At 47.6% G+C, this 16,934-nt stretch overlaps 1 protein-coding gene across 6 annotated transcripts in view; it reads right to left on the bottom strand.

Annotated features, from left to right (window-relative positions):
- Window positions 1-16,934, bottom strand: part of NUP210 (nucleoporin 210) — a 134,715-nt gene that overhangs the window by 43,446 nt on the left and 74,335 nt on the right. For 5 of the 6 annotated variants that reach the window (XM_084872409.1, XM_084872406.1, XM_084872410.1 and 2 more), the window contains 6 exons: window positions 12,927-13,148; window positions 11,287-11,460; window positions 5,890-6,079; window positions 5,054-5,160; window positions 3,150-3,254; window positions 2,965-3,063 (listed from right to left, as the gene is read on the bottom strand). In XM_084872409.1, coding sequence (XP_084728535.1) covers window positions 2,965-3,063; window positions 3,150-3,254; window positions 5,054-5,160; window positions 5,890-6,079; window positions 11,287-11,460; window positions 12,927-13,148 — 897 coding nt within the window. The remainder of the gene's footprint in view (window positions 1-2,964; window positions 3,064-3,149; window positions 3,255-5,053; window positions 5,161-5,889; window positions 6,080-11,286; window positions 11,461-12,926; window positions 13,149-16,934) is intronic. The other variant, XM_084872407.1, reaches the window with a different exon arrangement.

Here is a 16,934-nt window from a genome sequence, read left to right as displayed (position 1 = left end):
TCTTCCTTTTAATGGCAGGGTAGTATTTCATTATATAAATGTACCATGGCTTTTTTTTGTTGTTGTTGCTTTTTTTTATCTACTCATCTACTAAAGGACACTTGGACTACTTCCAAATCTAGGCTAATGTAAATAACACTGCAATGAAAACAAGGGTACATATATTCTTTCTAATTAGTGATTTGGGGTTCTTCAGATAAATTCCCAGAAGAGAAATCACTAGGTCATAAGGCAGTTCTACTTTTAATTTTTTGGGGTAACTCCACACTGCTTTCCACAATGGCTGCACCAATCTGCATTCCCACAAACAGTGCAAAGGTTCCCTTTTCTCCACATCCTTGCCAACACTTGCTGTTTATTGATATTAATGGTAGCCATTCTGATAGGTGTGAGGTGATATCGTATTGTAGTTTTAACTTGCATTTCTTTGATGGTTAGTAACAACAATAATTTTTTATATATCTATTGGTCATCTATATGTCCTCTTTGGAGAAGTGTTTATTCATATATTTTGCCCATTTTTAATTGGATTGTTTTTTGGTGTTGAGTTTTATAAGTACTTCATACATTTTGAATATTAACTCCTTCTCAGATGTATCATTGGCAAGTATGTTTTCCCATTCCATGATTTGTCTTTTCATTTTGTTGATGGTTTCCTTTACTGTGTAAGACTGTAGTTTGATGTAGTTCCATTTGTTTATGTTTTATTTTGTTTCCCTTTCCTGAGGAGATATATCAGAAAAAATATTGCTATAGGAAATGTCTGAGATTTTACTGCCTATGTTTTCTTTTAAGATTTTTATGGTTTTGAGTCTAACATTTAAGTCTTTAATCCATTTTGAGTTTGTTCTTGTACTAGAGGTCTGATGCATGAAGATTTGTACAAGAATGGGCCTTCCTTCCCCTGGCTGATGGCACCACCTTTGCTCCTGCCGGAGCCACCTTTCTGCCTTCCCACATTGCCCAGAGGCCCATAATGGCTGGGGCTGTGCAGAATGCCTGCATCGTCGCCATGGTGACAATGCAAGCATCCTACCCCTGCCACCTGTGTATGCAAATTAACTCGCAATATTTGTTGGGTTAATTTGCATACTTACTCCTGATTAGTTGGTGGGTGTCGTGAAGTCACAGTCAATTTGCATACTTCTCTTTTATTAGTGTAGATATAATGTAAGAAGATGGTCTAGTTCCATTTTCTTTTGCATGTCTATCTCCAATTTCCCCAACAACATTTATTGAATAGACTATCTTTATTCCATTTTATATTTTTGCCTCCTTTGTCAAATATTAATTGACTATAAAGGTGTGGATTTGTTTCTGGACTCTCTATTTTGTTTCATTGATCTATATGTCTGTTTTAATGCCAGTACCCATGCTGTTTTGCTAAACTGTACATTTTAAATGGGTGAATTGTATGGTATGTGGATTATACCTCAATAAAGCTATTATTAAAAATACCAACAAAAGTGAGCTATAGATGCATAGTGGCTGTACCTTAGATATAGCCTGTGCTCTCCATCTGTTACAGTCCCCACCACTGCTTATTACATCCCAGCACTGAAGCTAAGCAACAGGTAATATTTCTTTTTGTTTTTTACTTTTTCAGGTGACATTTCAGCATTGCACTCCCCAAGCATGTTCCTCGCACCCTGCTTGTTTTCTTCATTTTTCTTTGTACCTGTCCCACCTCAGAGGTGACTAATTTTGTAACTCAGGTGGTAAGACAATCAGTGGATGCAAACAGATAAACAGACCTGCAGAAAGTCATGGCTGGACATGTCCTACAGAGACTGAGGTGACATATTTTGATGTCTGGCTAAGCCACAAACTTACTGTACAACCATGGGCAAGCACCCTGGCTGTATTTCTGAAAGAAGATTGAGGGAATAGGTCTCTGTGAAGGTAAATTCTGATTTTAGCCTTCCCTGGAATTAGAAAGTTTGTTCCATGCTGTTGCCAGTCTGTTAGGGCTCACCTCTGGGAATAGGGCAACACTAAAGGCCAATATGAGCATCAGGATAGCAGGCAACTAGTGGCCAGGATAAGGCCCTAACCTGTCCTCCCTCACTGTACTATCTGTACTATTCCCATTACATGCCAAACACTGAATCAACTTGGCCCCTTTCTAAGTCCAGGAAGAAATTTCATTTGGTGCTGGGATAATTAGGACACTCTTTACACACTTGGTAGTCAGCCCTTAACAAAGGGAAAGCTGATCTTAGGTTCAGAACAGTCCAATGGCAAGAAAAGAGCTTCCATTGATGACACTGCTTTGGTGTCATTGCTGTATTTTTGTTTTTGGCTGCCTATATTTATGGAAGTAAGAATTTCCTTTTATAAAAAGTTTGTTTTTCATGGTTGCATAATAACTCAATATATAGATATGCAGGTATTGGTGTGTGTTTTTACTCCTTTCACTCTTTGCTATAACTGCAGGGCTATTTTTTAAAAATAATTTAAACTACCAAAATGCTTTACATGGAGAAAATGGCTGAGTACAAAAGGCTGCACAGAAATAACCAGCCAGCCTACACAGCAACATGGGAAAATACTTGGGATAAAATAATTGAAAAAGTGGAATGATAAATTCTTCTATGCCATGGACAAAGATGTGAAATTTGTAGAAATAGGGAAAGGATTGAGAAAGGAATGTTGAAAAACATAAAAAGCTAAAACATCTTTTAAAGCAACTTTATGGTTGTTGTAGCGGTGTTTATGCAATCTTATGATATTTTAATCCTAATAAAGATTTACTAAAAGGAAGCCATTGGCTAACTAATAGTGTGGGTAATTTGTGGAGATGAAATGAAAATCACAAAGGTAGCAGACAAATGACTAAAGTTGCACAACAATGAATCAGAGAATCTAAAGACCTTGCAAACTACAGCTGACAATTCCAACCTTTGAAATAATCAAATCAAGAAGCCTATGGCCACCCAATGATAGAGATAGGCCCCCACTCACCATGGCACTGCTCCTGGCCTCCTGGTAGGCCACCTTGATGACATCAGTGCTGGTGTTGAGGAAGAAGTAGCCGGAACCTTCTCTGATATGCAGCTCTGCCTGCAAGGAGGGGCAGGCTAGGAGGCCAAGACTGCCATGCCAATGGGCCACATTTAGGTGGCAAGGCGTCAGTAAAGGGGCTGTACCTGTACTCCAGGGTGGTTGTAGATGGTCACCTCTTCTGGACTCACCCTCACATCCTCTACCAAGATGAGTTCTATGGAGGCTGACACAGGCACAAGAGGGTCCTGCTGAAAGGGCAAGACCAACACCATCAGATCCAGGAAGCAACAGGCCAATCCCATGAGCCCACAGGCCTTCCACCCACCCTTGCCCCTGGGGAAGAGCAGGACAGAGGCCCCAGGCCCCAGCATCATTTGTTATGTCTAGGATACATATCCTGATGAATCCATTGTGTGAGCCCAGCTCAGAGGCCACATCCCTTTGAGGACATCTCATAATCCTACCAAGGCAAGTGCCCCATCCTACCTTCCAGGTTCTATTATACATGGTGGACAATTCACAAACATATGGGAAAGCAGGGTACACACAGCAACTGGCCAGCTGTAGTGCCATGGCCTTCATCCCTTGGGTCATGTGCATATTTAAATATCTTCCTTTCCTGCCATGTTATTCCAGGGAGACTGCTAGACCTGACCTGGCTTTGACCCACATATACTCACACATTTGAGCACCTGCTCTGTGCCAGGCACTGCACTAGGCACTGTGTTAGGCACTACAGGGGCAGCAACTACCCTCAGGGAGATGTATTCTAATGCAAGAATTAGAGAAAAAGAATGACAGAAAGATGTGAGTATGGTGGGGGCTGAAGGAACCATGACATGTCTAAGAGGGAGAGACTCTCAGGAGTGCCTCTCAGGTGAGCAGAGACACAGAAAGTGAAAGTATGAATGATGTAAATAAATTGCAAAAAGCCCACAGGGCAGAGTGTAAATGCAGAGGCCTTGAAGGGGGGATCTGCTTGGATGTTTACAGTCCAGAAAGAGGTACATGAGGCCATCAGCTGAGGGATCCCTGGTGCTAGTGGGATGACTGAGAACCTAAGCTATCAGGGTCAGGTACCAGTGTGCTCCTCAGGGCCACCTTCCTCCAGGCTAGCCTCTTAGTGCTGTTCCCACTGGTGTCACACCCTCTTCAAAAGTGTCCCTGCTCCCCAATACCTAGGAGACAATTCCAGTTCCTCGTCCTAGCATTCAGAGTCCCTGAGAGTTAGATACACCTTCCCTCCACAGTCATTACCTGCTGCCTCTGCTCCATTCACAATTTAATCTAACTGCCACCTCTTCCATGATGGGGTGGGTGTCATTCAGGCAGCGCCATTCTGGGGTACCCTTCCCACTCACCTTATAGGTGCCTATCTGCCACCCACTGCAGCACCTCTGCCTGGGCCCCCCTGAGAGGCTGGGTAGAGAGGTGTGGTCCAGTGGATGGCCTCATGTGTATGCAGACAGGGTGTCAGTGCGTATGTGGAGGCTGCACCAGGAGAGCAGGAAGCACGAGGGGCTCTGGGACCTGGGGCATCAGCGGCTACTCTGTGGGGAGAACTCTCCACAGAGGGGCTGATATTTTAGGTGGGACTAAAAGAACAGGAGACTCCTGGGAGAGAAGAGTAAAAGGAAAGAAGGAATGGAATTCCAGACAACAGAACTGTGGGTTCAAAGGCATATAGCAGCAGGGGAAGGAAGGCTATAAGTCAGGTCAATCAGGGAGAAGAGCCTGGATGGGCAAGCCCTGGCTGTGGATAAGGATGGCTCCCGCCCTTAGGTCTGCGGACTCCCAAAGCCATGTCCTGGAGCCGAAAGGGGGCACTGGGTCCTTCCAGTCCCCTGAGTGCAGATCATGCAAGATGGGGGGACTAGAGGCAGGAGGCCAGCAAGGAGATTCACCAATTCAGGTGAGTGTATCTCACCTGATTCAGGGAGAAGGGTAGTGAACTGAGGGGTGTGTCTCAGTGAAAGGGCTCAGGACACGAAAACTGAAGAGAATGCAGGAGCAGAAGACCCCACCCCCAATGTGCCCTGGGAGATACCGGCTGCTTCACGCTGGCTGCGCGGAGGTGGGACTGCTGGTAGCCGGTCACGGTAGCAGAGATGGCTGTGGTTCCCGACGTTTTGTGAACTGAAATGGCCTGCAAACCTGAGTCCAAGAAGAGAAAAACCCATGTCTTTTTTTCCCATTGCTACCTGTGAAACAGCCTCTCCCTCCTTCTGATTTGCAGTTTTAAATCTCCCAGTCCTTAACCGTAGATGTCTGAGTTTGTTGAAACTTTAAGTATCATAACGGTTGACATAGCAGGGTTCCATGAAGCAGTTTATTTTTTTATTTTTTTATTTTTTTAATATATTTTATTGATTTTACACAGAGAGGAATTGAGAGGGATAGAGAGTTAGAAACGTCGATGAGAGAGAAACATCGACCAGCTGCCTCTTGCACACCCTCTACTGGGGATGTGCCCACAACCAATGTACATGCCCTTGACCGGAATTGAACCCAGGACCTTTCAGTCCCCAGGCCGACGCTCTTCCACTGAGCCAAACCGGCTTCGGCCCATGAAGCAGTTTAGATGAGCTGGAGAAGATGTTCAACTCCTGGCTATTGGGGCCAGGCTGGCCTGCCGAATAGCCTAGGACTTGGTGGTCACCTGCAACAGGCTCTGATCCCGCTCTCCATCTCTCAAACAAGGTCACAGGTTTAAAGGAGAGCAGTAAACTCACAATACTCCCTAAGTTTCCATCCTAGATAGAAGGGTGTCCCAGATAACAGATCCCAACAGCCGCTAGCACTCCTCAGACACCTCTTATCTGTAGGGTTTCACTGCTCTCTGTCTTCCTGTCCTGGGCCTGCAGGCTCATCACCCCAGCTCACCATGCAACTTCTGGCCACTCCCGTCATCCCGTGACACCAGCTGCATGGGCAGGTCAAGCTCGATGCTGGCCAGCAATGGCCTCGTGGACTCCCACTGAATGCTCAGAGAGCTGAAGTTGCTGAATTGGCGGCCCTGCTGGTCATAGGCAGCCAAGTCTAGGAGGGGGTTGCGGTGGCTGGAGACTGGAACCTGCAAGAAACCAAGGTCAGGTGCTATGACCATGCCCAGATCACAATGGGCACAGTGTTCAGTGAACACTGAGGACCCATACTGGCACAGCCACTCCTGGTGTTCCAGGAATCCAGCCGGCTGCCTTATGGGCTCATGAGGGTCTTGGTGAGCAACTCGGGACAAGTCACTAACCAGTGCTCACTACTGCCCAGTGATCAAGGTGCCCACAGCCTCGGCCTCTTACTCTAGCTCGTGATCCTCAATGAGAGCAAAGGGGCTTTGACAATATCTAAAAGCATTTTTATTATAAACTGCAGGGGGTGCAAATGGTATCTAGTGGGTAGAGGTCAAGGTTACTGCTGTATACCCTACAGTGCACTGGTCAGCCCTGTGAGGAGAAAAAATATGGTCCAAACCATCAATAGTGCTAAGGTTGGGAGATTCTGCCACAACCCCCCCCCCCCCCCCCCCCCCGATCCTAGCCAGGCTGCTGTCCCTCCCCTCCGCCCTCTCCTTTCTAAATCCTTGCCGCTCCCTCCCTTGCCCCATACACCTCTGCTCTCTAGGATGTTTCCCTTAGTAGTTTAACAGGAATGCCAATTCCAGCTCCAAAAAACTCTTACAAAGCTCTTTGCTCCTAAAGTATCTCAGAGATGTGGGAATTGTCACCTACATATCAAGGGTGTGGAAGCAGAGTCTTTGGGAATAGAAGGAGCAAAGCAACTCAGTGGCTGAGTGGCGCACCTACTGGATTCAGTTCCAAACCCTGAATTCTACCATCTACCCTCACCTCTCCTCCCTGAGCAAACCTGCACCTTAGAACTCACTCTGAATTAGCCCCCCTCCCCCACCCCACATTCTTGTTCATCCCATTCCTTTCCTGCCCAAATGGCATGGGGGCAGATGGGATTAGCAGCAAAACAGACACCCTAAGCAACTAGACTCCTGGGCCCCACAACATGGACTTGTGTCCCACTTTTGCCTCTTTCCACCCAGGCAAGCTGCTGACTTCCCAGAGCCTTGGTTTCAACAACTATGAAGTGGGAATCAGAAGAAAACCCACCTCCCAGGCCTCTTCTGAAAGGGTCCTGTGAGATCATTCTAAAGAGTCTGGCTCACTGTAATTAACAGGTAAGCAGGGAGAAAGGATAGTCCTCTATTAGCAACAGGTCCAGAATGGACTAGATTTCTCTGGCCCTTGTGGTTAGGAGTGAGCATGTCATTTACTTTGGCCAGTGACAAGTGACTTGAGACAATTCCAGGAGACAGAGCTTTAATAGCCAGAACATGATCTGCCATGGTCTTTGTCCCCACAGTGCCACCTGGCCATATTCAACTTGGCGAAGCTCACATCTAAGTCTTGGAAGGAAGATCACAATGACACACAGTATGGTACCCAGCCCGCCCAGATGCACTGGTAGTGTGAGCAAGAGTATGCCTGTGCTGTGAAGCCAGTGGGACTTGGGGCTGCTTGTCGTTACAGCCTTGCCTCATCTGCCCTGACTATTGCAGCCCTCAAACTCCCTATCACACATGGCTGCTCCCCAGTTTCTAGCTCTTTTCCCCCCAGAGAACACTGAACCAAAGCATGTTGCAAATTGTAAATGTAAGTCAGCACAATCATCTGAGGATGCAAAGGGTTTTATAAGTATGTTGGACACAAATTGGGAGCCATGACTATGGGCAGGGACAAGGGGCATGTGCTGGATGCCCTATTTCTTCCTCCAGGTGCAAACCTGGGTGAAACACTACTATTCCTTCCATTCTGCTACTCTCCCAGAAAAAGATGTTAATACTGTAAGTCAAGCATGCTTGCAAGTTTACTGGATTCTTCCCATGGCCATTTCAGGCGTGATATAATCCCTAACTTACAGATGAGGAAGCTGAGGCTCAGAGAGATCAGTAACTTGTCCAAGTTCACACAAGGTTAGGGGTGGAACTGCTCTTCTGATCTGAAAGCCCATGGGCCTCCTCTGACAGTGTGCAGCTTCTCTCTGGCTCGAGAGTCAGGCTGAAATGTCTACTCAGTCTCCTAGAGTGCAGCTGCAGTGATCAGAACTTGGATGACCTGCACGAAGTACCAGCATCAGGCCAGAGTGAGGGTCCATTATCATTCCAACCAGTCAGTTCTGTTCTAGTGTCTGGCCTTGCCAATAATTTTCACTGCAAATGTGTCTTGGGTACCCTTTGGCTTTAGAGAAGTATAAAATTAAATTGATACTGTACTCAGAATGTATGGCAGGGATACAGCTTTCTCAAGGTTCCCTAGTGACACCATAAATCACAGGGTCCCTTGCCTAATCAGCTCTCTGCACCAGAACCCCAACACTGATGACTACATGGCAATTCCATGTTCAAGGTCCACTGCTTCCTGCTGAGTGAGGTCTATAACACATACAAGCTAATCCAGCACCCTTCAGTCAAGAAAGACAACCCTGGGCTAATCCAGAGGTCACACATTTTGTACAGCCTGCTCCCTGGACGGGGAGCCAGCATTTAAGGACAGGGAAGCTGCACATAATCTGATTGGTTTTTGTTTTGAAAATGAGGGCATGTGTGATGGTGCCAGCCTGGGGTTGAATGGGCTGGAGCTAAGCAAGCAGGCTATCCTGTGAGGTCCTGCTCCTGAGCTTGGGACCATCCACTGTGCCCCTTTCCTCAGTAGTGTCTCCAATAGGATTCTTGAGATGTCTACACAGCCGGAGCCATGGGCAGAAGGCCACTGGGACACAAGCAGTGAGTTCTTTGCCATGCTCATGCACCTGCCACATTTACTGAGCACCTGCCATGAGGCAGGCTCACCTAGAGGCTCACGGAAGAAACCATATATTGTACAGCGTGCTCAGTGGTGTTCAGTGCTGGCTGATGGAAGGGACCTGGATATGGAATGTGGAGAGTGAAACTTCAGATAAGGTCTGAAGGCAGAGGAAGCCCCCACTGAGGAGGTAATGTGTGAATGAAGAACTAAAGGAAGCAAAAGAGGAAAGCACGGGGCTGGGAGGGGAGAGAAATCAAATCAGAGGGCATGGCAAGTTTGAGAGCCACACAGGATCATTGCTCACAGGTGACAGGCTTCCAGCAGGAATGGAGTGGGCAGCAGCGAGAGACGTGGCCCTTCCTTAGTGAGTGGGATGCCACTGGCAGGATTGAAGTGGAGAACAAGTCAAAAGCCTAATAGGTACCAGTCTGAACCCCTTTCTCCAGCAATGACTCTGGGAGGCCAGTCACCCCCAATGACTCAGAGAAGGCCAGCCACATGGGGGGCAGGGCTGGGCCCTAACTATCGGCCTGTGGATGCTAGTGCTGTCCAGCTCCAAGCCTCACAGAGTGGACCCAGTAGGCCATGTTTCCCAAAGAGTCAGACTTATTGCAATTTTAGTTTTTCGCCAAGGTATAATTTGCTAAATGCATAAGTGATTTAAAATGTAAAACTTTCAGGACATTCATTCTCAATAGTCCCCAAAGTCTGGGAAATAAAAATGTTTCAGTTTGGAAAATATGGTGTTCAGCTCCATGCCACAAACACTCAGGCCTGAGCTAGGAGTGCACTGGCTTCTCAGGGCTCTGAGCTGCTCTCCTCACTTGTCAAGAGGGCACAAAGGTGGGACAGTGCTCGCCCAGTGCCCACTAACTCTGAGGCGGAGCACACAGAATCCTCACTTTTAACGATGCCTCAGGACACCAACATTATGGGATCAGCATCAGAGCTGGAGGAGCTCACCCGCCAGGTGTCTCAGAGCTGAGTGACTAGTAAAGCCTAAGAGAAGACAGAAGCCCACCCACTGATGCCAGAGCAGTAGAAGAAAAAGTTGAACTAAATGTGTAGAGTCATGTGCTAGATGGTGGAATTGTTCTCAAATCCCAGACACTGCAGTCTGGTGCCTTCCCTGGAACTTTGACCAAATACAAAGCAGCTCTGTTCTCTACCCAGCAAGGAGTTAACTCCCAAATTTTGAAGGCTGCCAGGGTGGAAGAGGCTGCTGATACAAACTGTTTCAGAAAGGTTCCCATAGACTCAAATACGAGAGGCACCGAGTGTTCTCTGGAGAACTGCGGAGAACGGAGAGGCTTCCCCGATGCCACCGAAGCAGAGGGCAGCTAGACCGGGACTGGGCTTGGAGAAGAGAAGCAGCTCCAGGGGCCACTGGGGAGGCACTGAGCTTGGAGTTGGGCAGATCTATGCTCTGCCTTTGGGACTTTGCCCATCTCTGAGTTTTGTGGACAAACTTGTGAAGGGGATGCAAGGACCCTGGTGTCACAGACAATCCTGGTGACAGGCAATGAGGCACAGAGGTGAAAGTTCCTAGCACAGATGACTTGTCTGATTATCATGTGAGCACAGGGCCACAGAGAACCTGGTCTGACTTCAAGGCCTTTGTACTGTGTTCTATCTGTCTAGAGTACCCTTATCTCAGCTCTTTTCAGCTAAGGGTCTGAGTGGGATGTGCCTTCTGCTTCCAGGCCTTTCCTGGCTCCATCTGAAGGGGCGTCCACCAGTAGCTGTCTCACACTCGACTTTACTTCCTCCACAATACTTCCCATCCTGTCACCTCTGTGGGGAAGGTGCCTCACCTGTCCTGACTGCCCTGTATCCAAGACCTGGAACTGTGCCTGGCACAGAGGAGGTTCTCAGCAAACAAATGTTAAGGAATGAGTGAAAACAAGCCTAGAGCTCACCTCTGAGGAGGGCTGGGGCCAGTTGCGGGTTCACACACCTGAACCTGCACAACAGGACTTCCAAGTTCTCTGTTTGGTCATCCAGCCCCTGAGTGCCTCAGAGGTAGAGGGTTGGTTGGCTGCAACCCCAAAGGAACTTTGGGTTTCATCTCACCTCCCTCCTGCTCTTCCCTCTGCCCACGTTTGCAGCACAGTCCCTGGAGAACACTGCAGTGGGGCCCTGTCATCGGCAGACCTTCATTCTGACCACGCACACTGCCCGCTGACAACAAGCCATGTCTTATCATCCTCGAGTCACAGGGAAAAAAAGATTTTTACAAACTGCCAAGCACTGTGCAGAGAGAAGCAGCTGCTCCAGGTGCCAGAGGCTCCACCTTCACCGGTGCTGCCACTAGCAGCTGGGCCTGCTGAGTCTCATCACCTGTCTAGGTCTTGCAATCCCCCAAAGGTAACATTCAGACAAAAGTGCCAACCATGCAGGGCAAGCTGAGTGTAGAGACAGATGCTGTGCACTGAACCGCTATAATCCCCAAGCATTGCCCACTCACCACCTGCTTGTTCTGCTGCAGCAGCGGACAGGACAAGCCCAGTTGGGGGCTGGTGTAGACAGGCGTCAAGGTGACCCTGGAGGGTGGGGCACACACAAACTTCACCACAGCAGGCTCCAGCGCAGGGAAGGGGTTGGTGATGCTGGGCTTGTTCCCCACTGAGAGGGCTATGACCTGGCAGGGCACAAGAAGCAGTCAGACATTCCCAAATTTGAGGCTCGGCTCCACTGTGCACCTCACCTTGCCACCCAGCTCCATGGGACTCAGTGTGCTTTTCTGCAGAATGGGAATGAAATGACATCTACATCATTGGAGTTTACAAAGTCCAGTGACAGGCAAGGGAGATCGGAGCCCCTGTGCCCTCTACAGACATCAGCCAGAACCATTGCCTAGGAAAGAGGTGGATTGGTGGCATCATGTGGCTTCCCGGCATCCTATGAAAACCCCAGGTTGCATGAACAAATTCCTAAGTCTGGGTTTTAAATGAAGACTCCATACTGACTTGAAAACATTCATCACAACGAGATGTAGGTGTAAAAGAATGTGTGCTAATGGACTGAGACCTGTGGAGGGACCAGAAAAGAGAGTGTCCCTGATCCCCTAATGACACATACACACTGTAGGAAGGCATGGTCTGGTCCAGAGCCTCTCACCCTTCATGACCTTTGGGCAGGACAAAGGGCAGTTTCCATGCTGACCTGCAGAGTTTCTGCATACAGCCTGACACCCCAAGGATGTAATACACAGACCAATAGAGTGGGCAAGCTGCCCTCGATCCACGTGATCCCAACCCGCAGGGGTTCTAGTGACAGACATATTTTGTTAAGTCTCCTAATTTCTTGGTTTTCAACATTTAAAAAAAAATGAAAATTGCCTGACCAGTGCGGCACAGTGGTTGAGCTTCGATCCATGAACCAGGAGGTCATGGTTCAATTCCAGATCAGGGTGCATGACTGGCTTATGGGCTCAATCCCCAGTGGGAGGTGTACAGGAGGCATGTGATCAATGATTCTCTCTCATCATCGATGTTTCTATCTCTCCTTTTCCCTTCCTCTCTCTGAAATCAATAAAAACATACTAAAATATATAATAATAATAAATAAAATTTAGGAGATTTCACAGAAAAAAATACTGGGATTTCAAGGTTATCATGAAATATCAAAAAATCTCCCAAATGTGGCCCTGCAACTTCACTCTTTATAAAACCTGCCTGCCCCTCGAGGCATCTGACTGTGCCCCTGATCTTAGCTCAACCCTGATTTGATAGTGGGGAGTGTTGAAGCCCAGAAAGAGAAGAGGTCAGCAGGTTGTTGAAAGGGAGCCAGAATTAACTAGCTCTATCAAAGGCATGGGAGGAGGGTCCCAACAGCATACCCTGCTAGATCTGCTTGCATTCACTTTGTCATTCTACCTCACTGATCCTCATCTGTCTGTGAGATGGGAATAGCAGCAGCAGCTATCTCTGGGGTATAGCAATAGAGCCTTCTACTCTGTATGTGAAATAGGTATAGCAGCAGAGCTGGGTAAAGAACTGGCTGAACAGTTTGATCAAAACCATCTTGATTAAATAAAATGATGCTGTGAATACAGCAGGGTCCTCCGCTCAGGGCAAGATGATCTGGGGGCAGCTATCCTCTCACCTGTTCGCCCAAGGCCTGACAGGTCACGAGGATCCAATGTTGCTGGTAATTACGGGAGGCAGGGGGCCCAAGAAGAGCCAGACTGACGCTGTGAGTGTCCTCGGAGGTGACATTACGGAAGAACTTGGATGGCTCCAGGACCCAGGGCCTGGGACCTCCTTCAAACAGCATCTCCTGCGAGGAGCCGAGGGTCACCAAGGCAACAGAGGAGGGGTTCACAGCCTGTGGCAGCAAAAAGAAGAGTTAGTGCCTTCCTCTGAGAGGCACATGTAGACTGACCTGCCCTGCAGAGGCCACACAACCCCACTCCTGGTGCTCATCGGCAACACTCCCAGTGCTGTTGGTGCAAAAGTGCTCTGAGGAGAATTCTGTCCTCCTCTTTGATACTGCTGGGGTGAAGGGAGCATAAATTGATCTGTTTCTTTTATAAAACAATCCATTAAAGGCTTTGAAAATACTCACTGTCCTTGACACAGGAACTTCCCATATAACCTAAGGATAGTCTAGGAAGGAGGGAAGTGAGCTCATGCAGAGAGGCTCAACAGCCATTTCCTACCAAAGATGCCCAGCACGGGGCTGTGTGAGTGCTTGGTGCGTCCACACGGTGTACAATCCCGGCCAGGACTGCAGGAGTGCCTAGTGCATCGTGATAGGGCCTGTGTGGGTCCCTAAGGCAGAGCTGAGTATAGAACTGACCGAACAGTTTGATCACAGCCATCATGTTTTAAAAAGCATGAAACAATTTAAACAGAAACATACCAGATGACCAGGGGAAACACAGACTGGTGTCACTGAGGGCATAATTCAGAGTGGTTTATCTCCTTACTCTTTCTCCACTGCATTTCCTGCACTACCTGCAACATCTCCACAAGCTTTGGGGAACAAGCCTTTCTGCCATTTTATTCCCACCACCTAGACCAGTGCCTGGCACAGAGTAGGTGCTCAATTATTTGTTAAGTGAAACAGTGAATATTAAGCCCTTAAAGTACCCAATCTACAAAGAATAAATTAATTTTTTACAAAAAGCTCTCATCTGCTCTCCCAGCCTAGAGTGACCGTGTGCTGTGGGCCCCAGAGGTTTCTGCATGGACAGTGGCAGTGCTGAGAGTCTAAGGAAAGGATGTCATTCCCATCTCATAGCAGGTTTGCTCCACATGAGGACACCTCCTTCTACAGACATAGATGGGGTGTGAGGAAGCAAGGAGTCCTGAGGGCCCTGCAGCCCTGCTCTTCTGCCCCCCTGCCTGGGCTGCTGAGTACCTGCTCCAGGGGATCCACAGGGTTAGCACCCAGTCCTGACTTGAGAGCCTGCTTCCCTGCTAGTCACTGCAGTCTGCCTTCCGAGAGCTTCCAGGTATCCTTTCCTAAAACACAGACCATGTCCTCTCTGCATTAAATGGTCCCATAGTGCCGGCTGCCCTGGAAAGAAAGGCTGAGCTAGCATTTTACCCTAGGATTCAGGCTCTCCCAGCCTGGCCCTCATGTATCTCTCTCTAGACACACTTTCAGACTAGTTTGTCCTCAGGCTATCTTGAGCCCCCTGTCCACTCCTTCCTCTAAAAAGCTCTCACTTCCTCCCTCACCAGGTGAACCTCAACCTGCCAGGTAGATGATTCATTCTTTGGTTCCTGCTTTGAGTGTTGCTCAATCATATTGGGAGCAAAGGGTTTGTTTGGGTATCGATCTCCTGATCAGGCTGTGGGCTTATTAAGAGTAGGGAAATGGGGAGAAACCAAAATGGCAGCATAGGTAAACACCTGAACTTGCTGCCTCGCACAACCACTTCAAAACTACAACTAAAAGACAAAACAGACATTATTCAGAACCATAGGAAGGCTGCCTAAATGGAAATTCTACAACTAGAAGGGAAGAGAAAAGCACACTGAGACTCAGAGGAGCTGTGGAAGTATAGTGCAGAGGTACGGAGGTGCACACAGAGAGGGCTGGCAACTGAGTACGCTGCTGGTGTTTTTTTAAAAAAAAATATTTTATTTATTTTTTAAAGAGAGGAAGAGAGAGTGATAGAGAGTTAGAAACATCGATGAGAGAGAATCATCTATCAGCTGCCTCTTGCACACCCCCTATGGGGATGTGCCCTCAACCAAGGTACATGCCCTTGACCGGAATTGAACCTGGGACTTTTCAGTCCATAGGCTGATGCTCTATCCATTGAGCCAAACCGGTTTCGGCACAGCTGGCTTTTTCAATCCACAGGGAGACACAAGCTCCTGACTGCTCTGAACTCCAATTCCAGGCGAGAATCTGAGGATCCGGACTCATACAGGAAGACTGGACTGTCTGGCAGTGGGCAGAACGTGAGGGAGGCTTTCTCTCAAAGGTGCTTGCAGCGATTACCAAGAGACACTGAGACCCGGAGGCCTCTTAAGGCAGGGCTGATGGGAAGCCATTGCTGTTTGCTCCACACTGAGATTCCACCCCATCCAAACTGTGTACAGAGGCCTGGTCCTCGGAAATCTAAACTTACCTAACAAGCTGCAGCTGAGTCAGAGAGACTCAGAACATCCAAAAGAAGGCCCAAGGCCCCAAAGTAGCTTGCATTGCTTCACAGGGCCTCATGTGAGCACTTCCAAAACCCAAACAAAAAAGAAGAATCTGCATATCTCTCTGTTGCTCCTGCTGGATGGCCTCAGGCAGAGGCTAAATTAGTACCTCCTTGGAGATTAAAGAGCCAGTGTACCCAGAGGTCAGTGGAGGACCATCCAGATTACAATTCCTCAGATCCATAAGGGACAGACTCAGTGAGCACCAAAGCCCCACTAAAGCAAGTCTTGTCTCATAAGGGTGTCTCCAGCACAGAAGTTCTCCCATCTTAGGCACAGCTGACTCTCACAGCCAATTGGCCTAGAGGTCAATTCCTCCCAGTGATAAGAACAAACATCAAGGCTTAACTACAACAAGACTGTGCACACAGCCCACAAAGGGGTGCACCAAGAGTGTCTACCTCAGGTAACTGGGGAGGCTGAACCACTGGGTCCTATAGAACACCTAGCATATAAAGCTACTCTATCAACTCAGGGAAGCAGCCAAAATGTGGAGACAAAGAAACAGGTTATAAATGACAGAAATGGAGGAAAGCAAATGACTGGATATAGAGTTCAAAACCACAATAAGATTTTTCAAGAATTTTCTAGAAAAGGCTGATAAATTTAGCGAGACCCTCAAGGACATGAAAAAGGACCAACTAGAAATTAAACATACACTGACTGAAATAAAAAATATTATACAGAGACATAACAGCAGACTAGAGCAGGGGTCCTCAAACTTTTTAAAGTGGGGGCCAGATCACGGTCCCTCAGAGAGCTGGAGGGCCAGACTATATGAACTACTAATTCCTACTGTAACACCTTGGCTGCGCTCACTGCCCCAAAAACCTGGCGGGCAGGATCAGACTCCCCTGGGGGCTGCATGTGGCCCGAGGGCTGTAGTTTGAAGACCCCTGGACTAGAGGAATGCAAGAATCAAGTCAAAGATTTGAAATACAAAGAAGCAAAAAATACTCAACCAGAAAAGCAAAAAGCAAAAAAAAATCCAAAAATATGAAGATAGTGTACGGAGCCTCTGGGACAACTTCAAGTGTTCCAACATCTAAATTATGGGGGTGCCAGAAGAGAGAGAGAGCAAGATACTGAAAACATATTTGAAGAATTAATGTCAGAAAAAATTCCCCACCTGGTGAAAGAAATAGACTTAAGTGTAGGAAGCACAGAGAACACCAAACAAAAGGAATCCAAAGAGGACCACACCAAGACACATCATAATTAAAATGCCAAGAGCAAAAGACAAAGAGAGAATCTTAAAAGCAGCAAGGGAAAAACAGTTAGTTACCCACAGGGAGCACCCATATGACTGTCAGCTGATTTCTCAACAGAAACTATGCAGGCCAGATAGGAGTGGCAAGAAATATTCAAAGTGATAATAGCAAGAACATACAACCAAGATTTCTCTATCCAGCAAAGCTATCATTCAGAATTGAAGGTCAGATAAAGA

This window comes from Pipistrellus hanaki (assembly GCF_964339955.1).
Source record: "Pipistrellus hanaki genome assembly, chromosome: 2".
Classification (NCBI taxonomy): Eukaryota; Metazoa; Chordata; class Mammalia; order Chiroptera; family Vespertilionidae; genus Pipistrellus; species Pipistrellus hanaki.
Note: the sequence above shows the minus strand (reverse complement) of the source record. Positions and strands in the feature narration are given on the sequence as shown.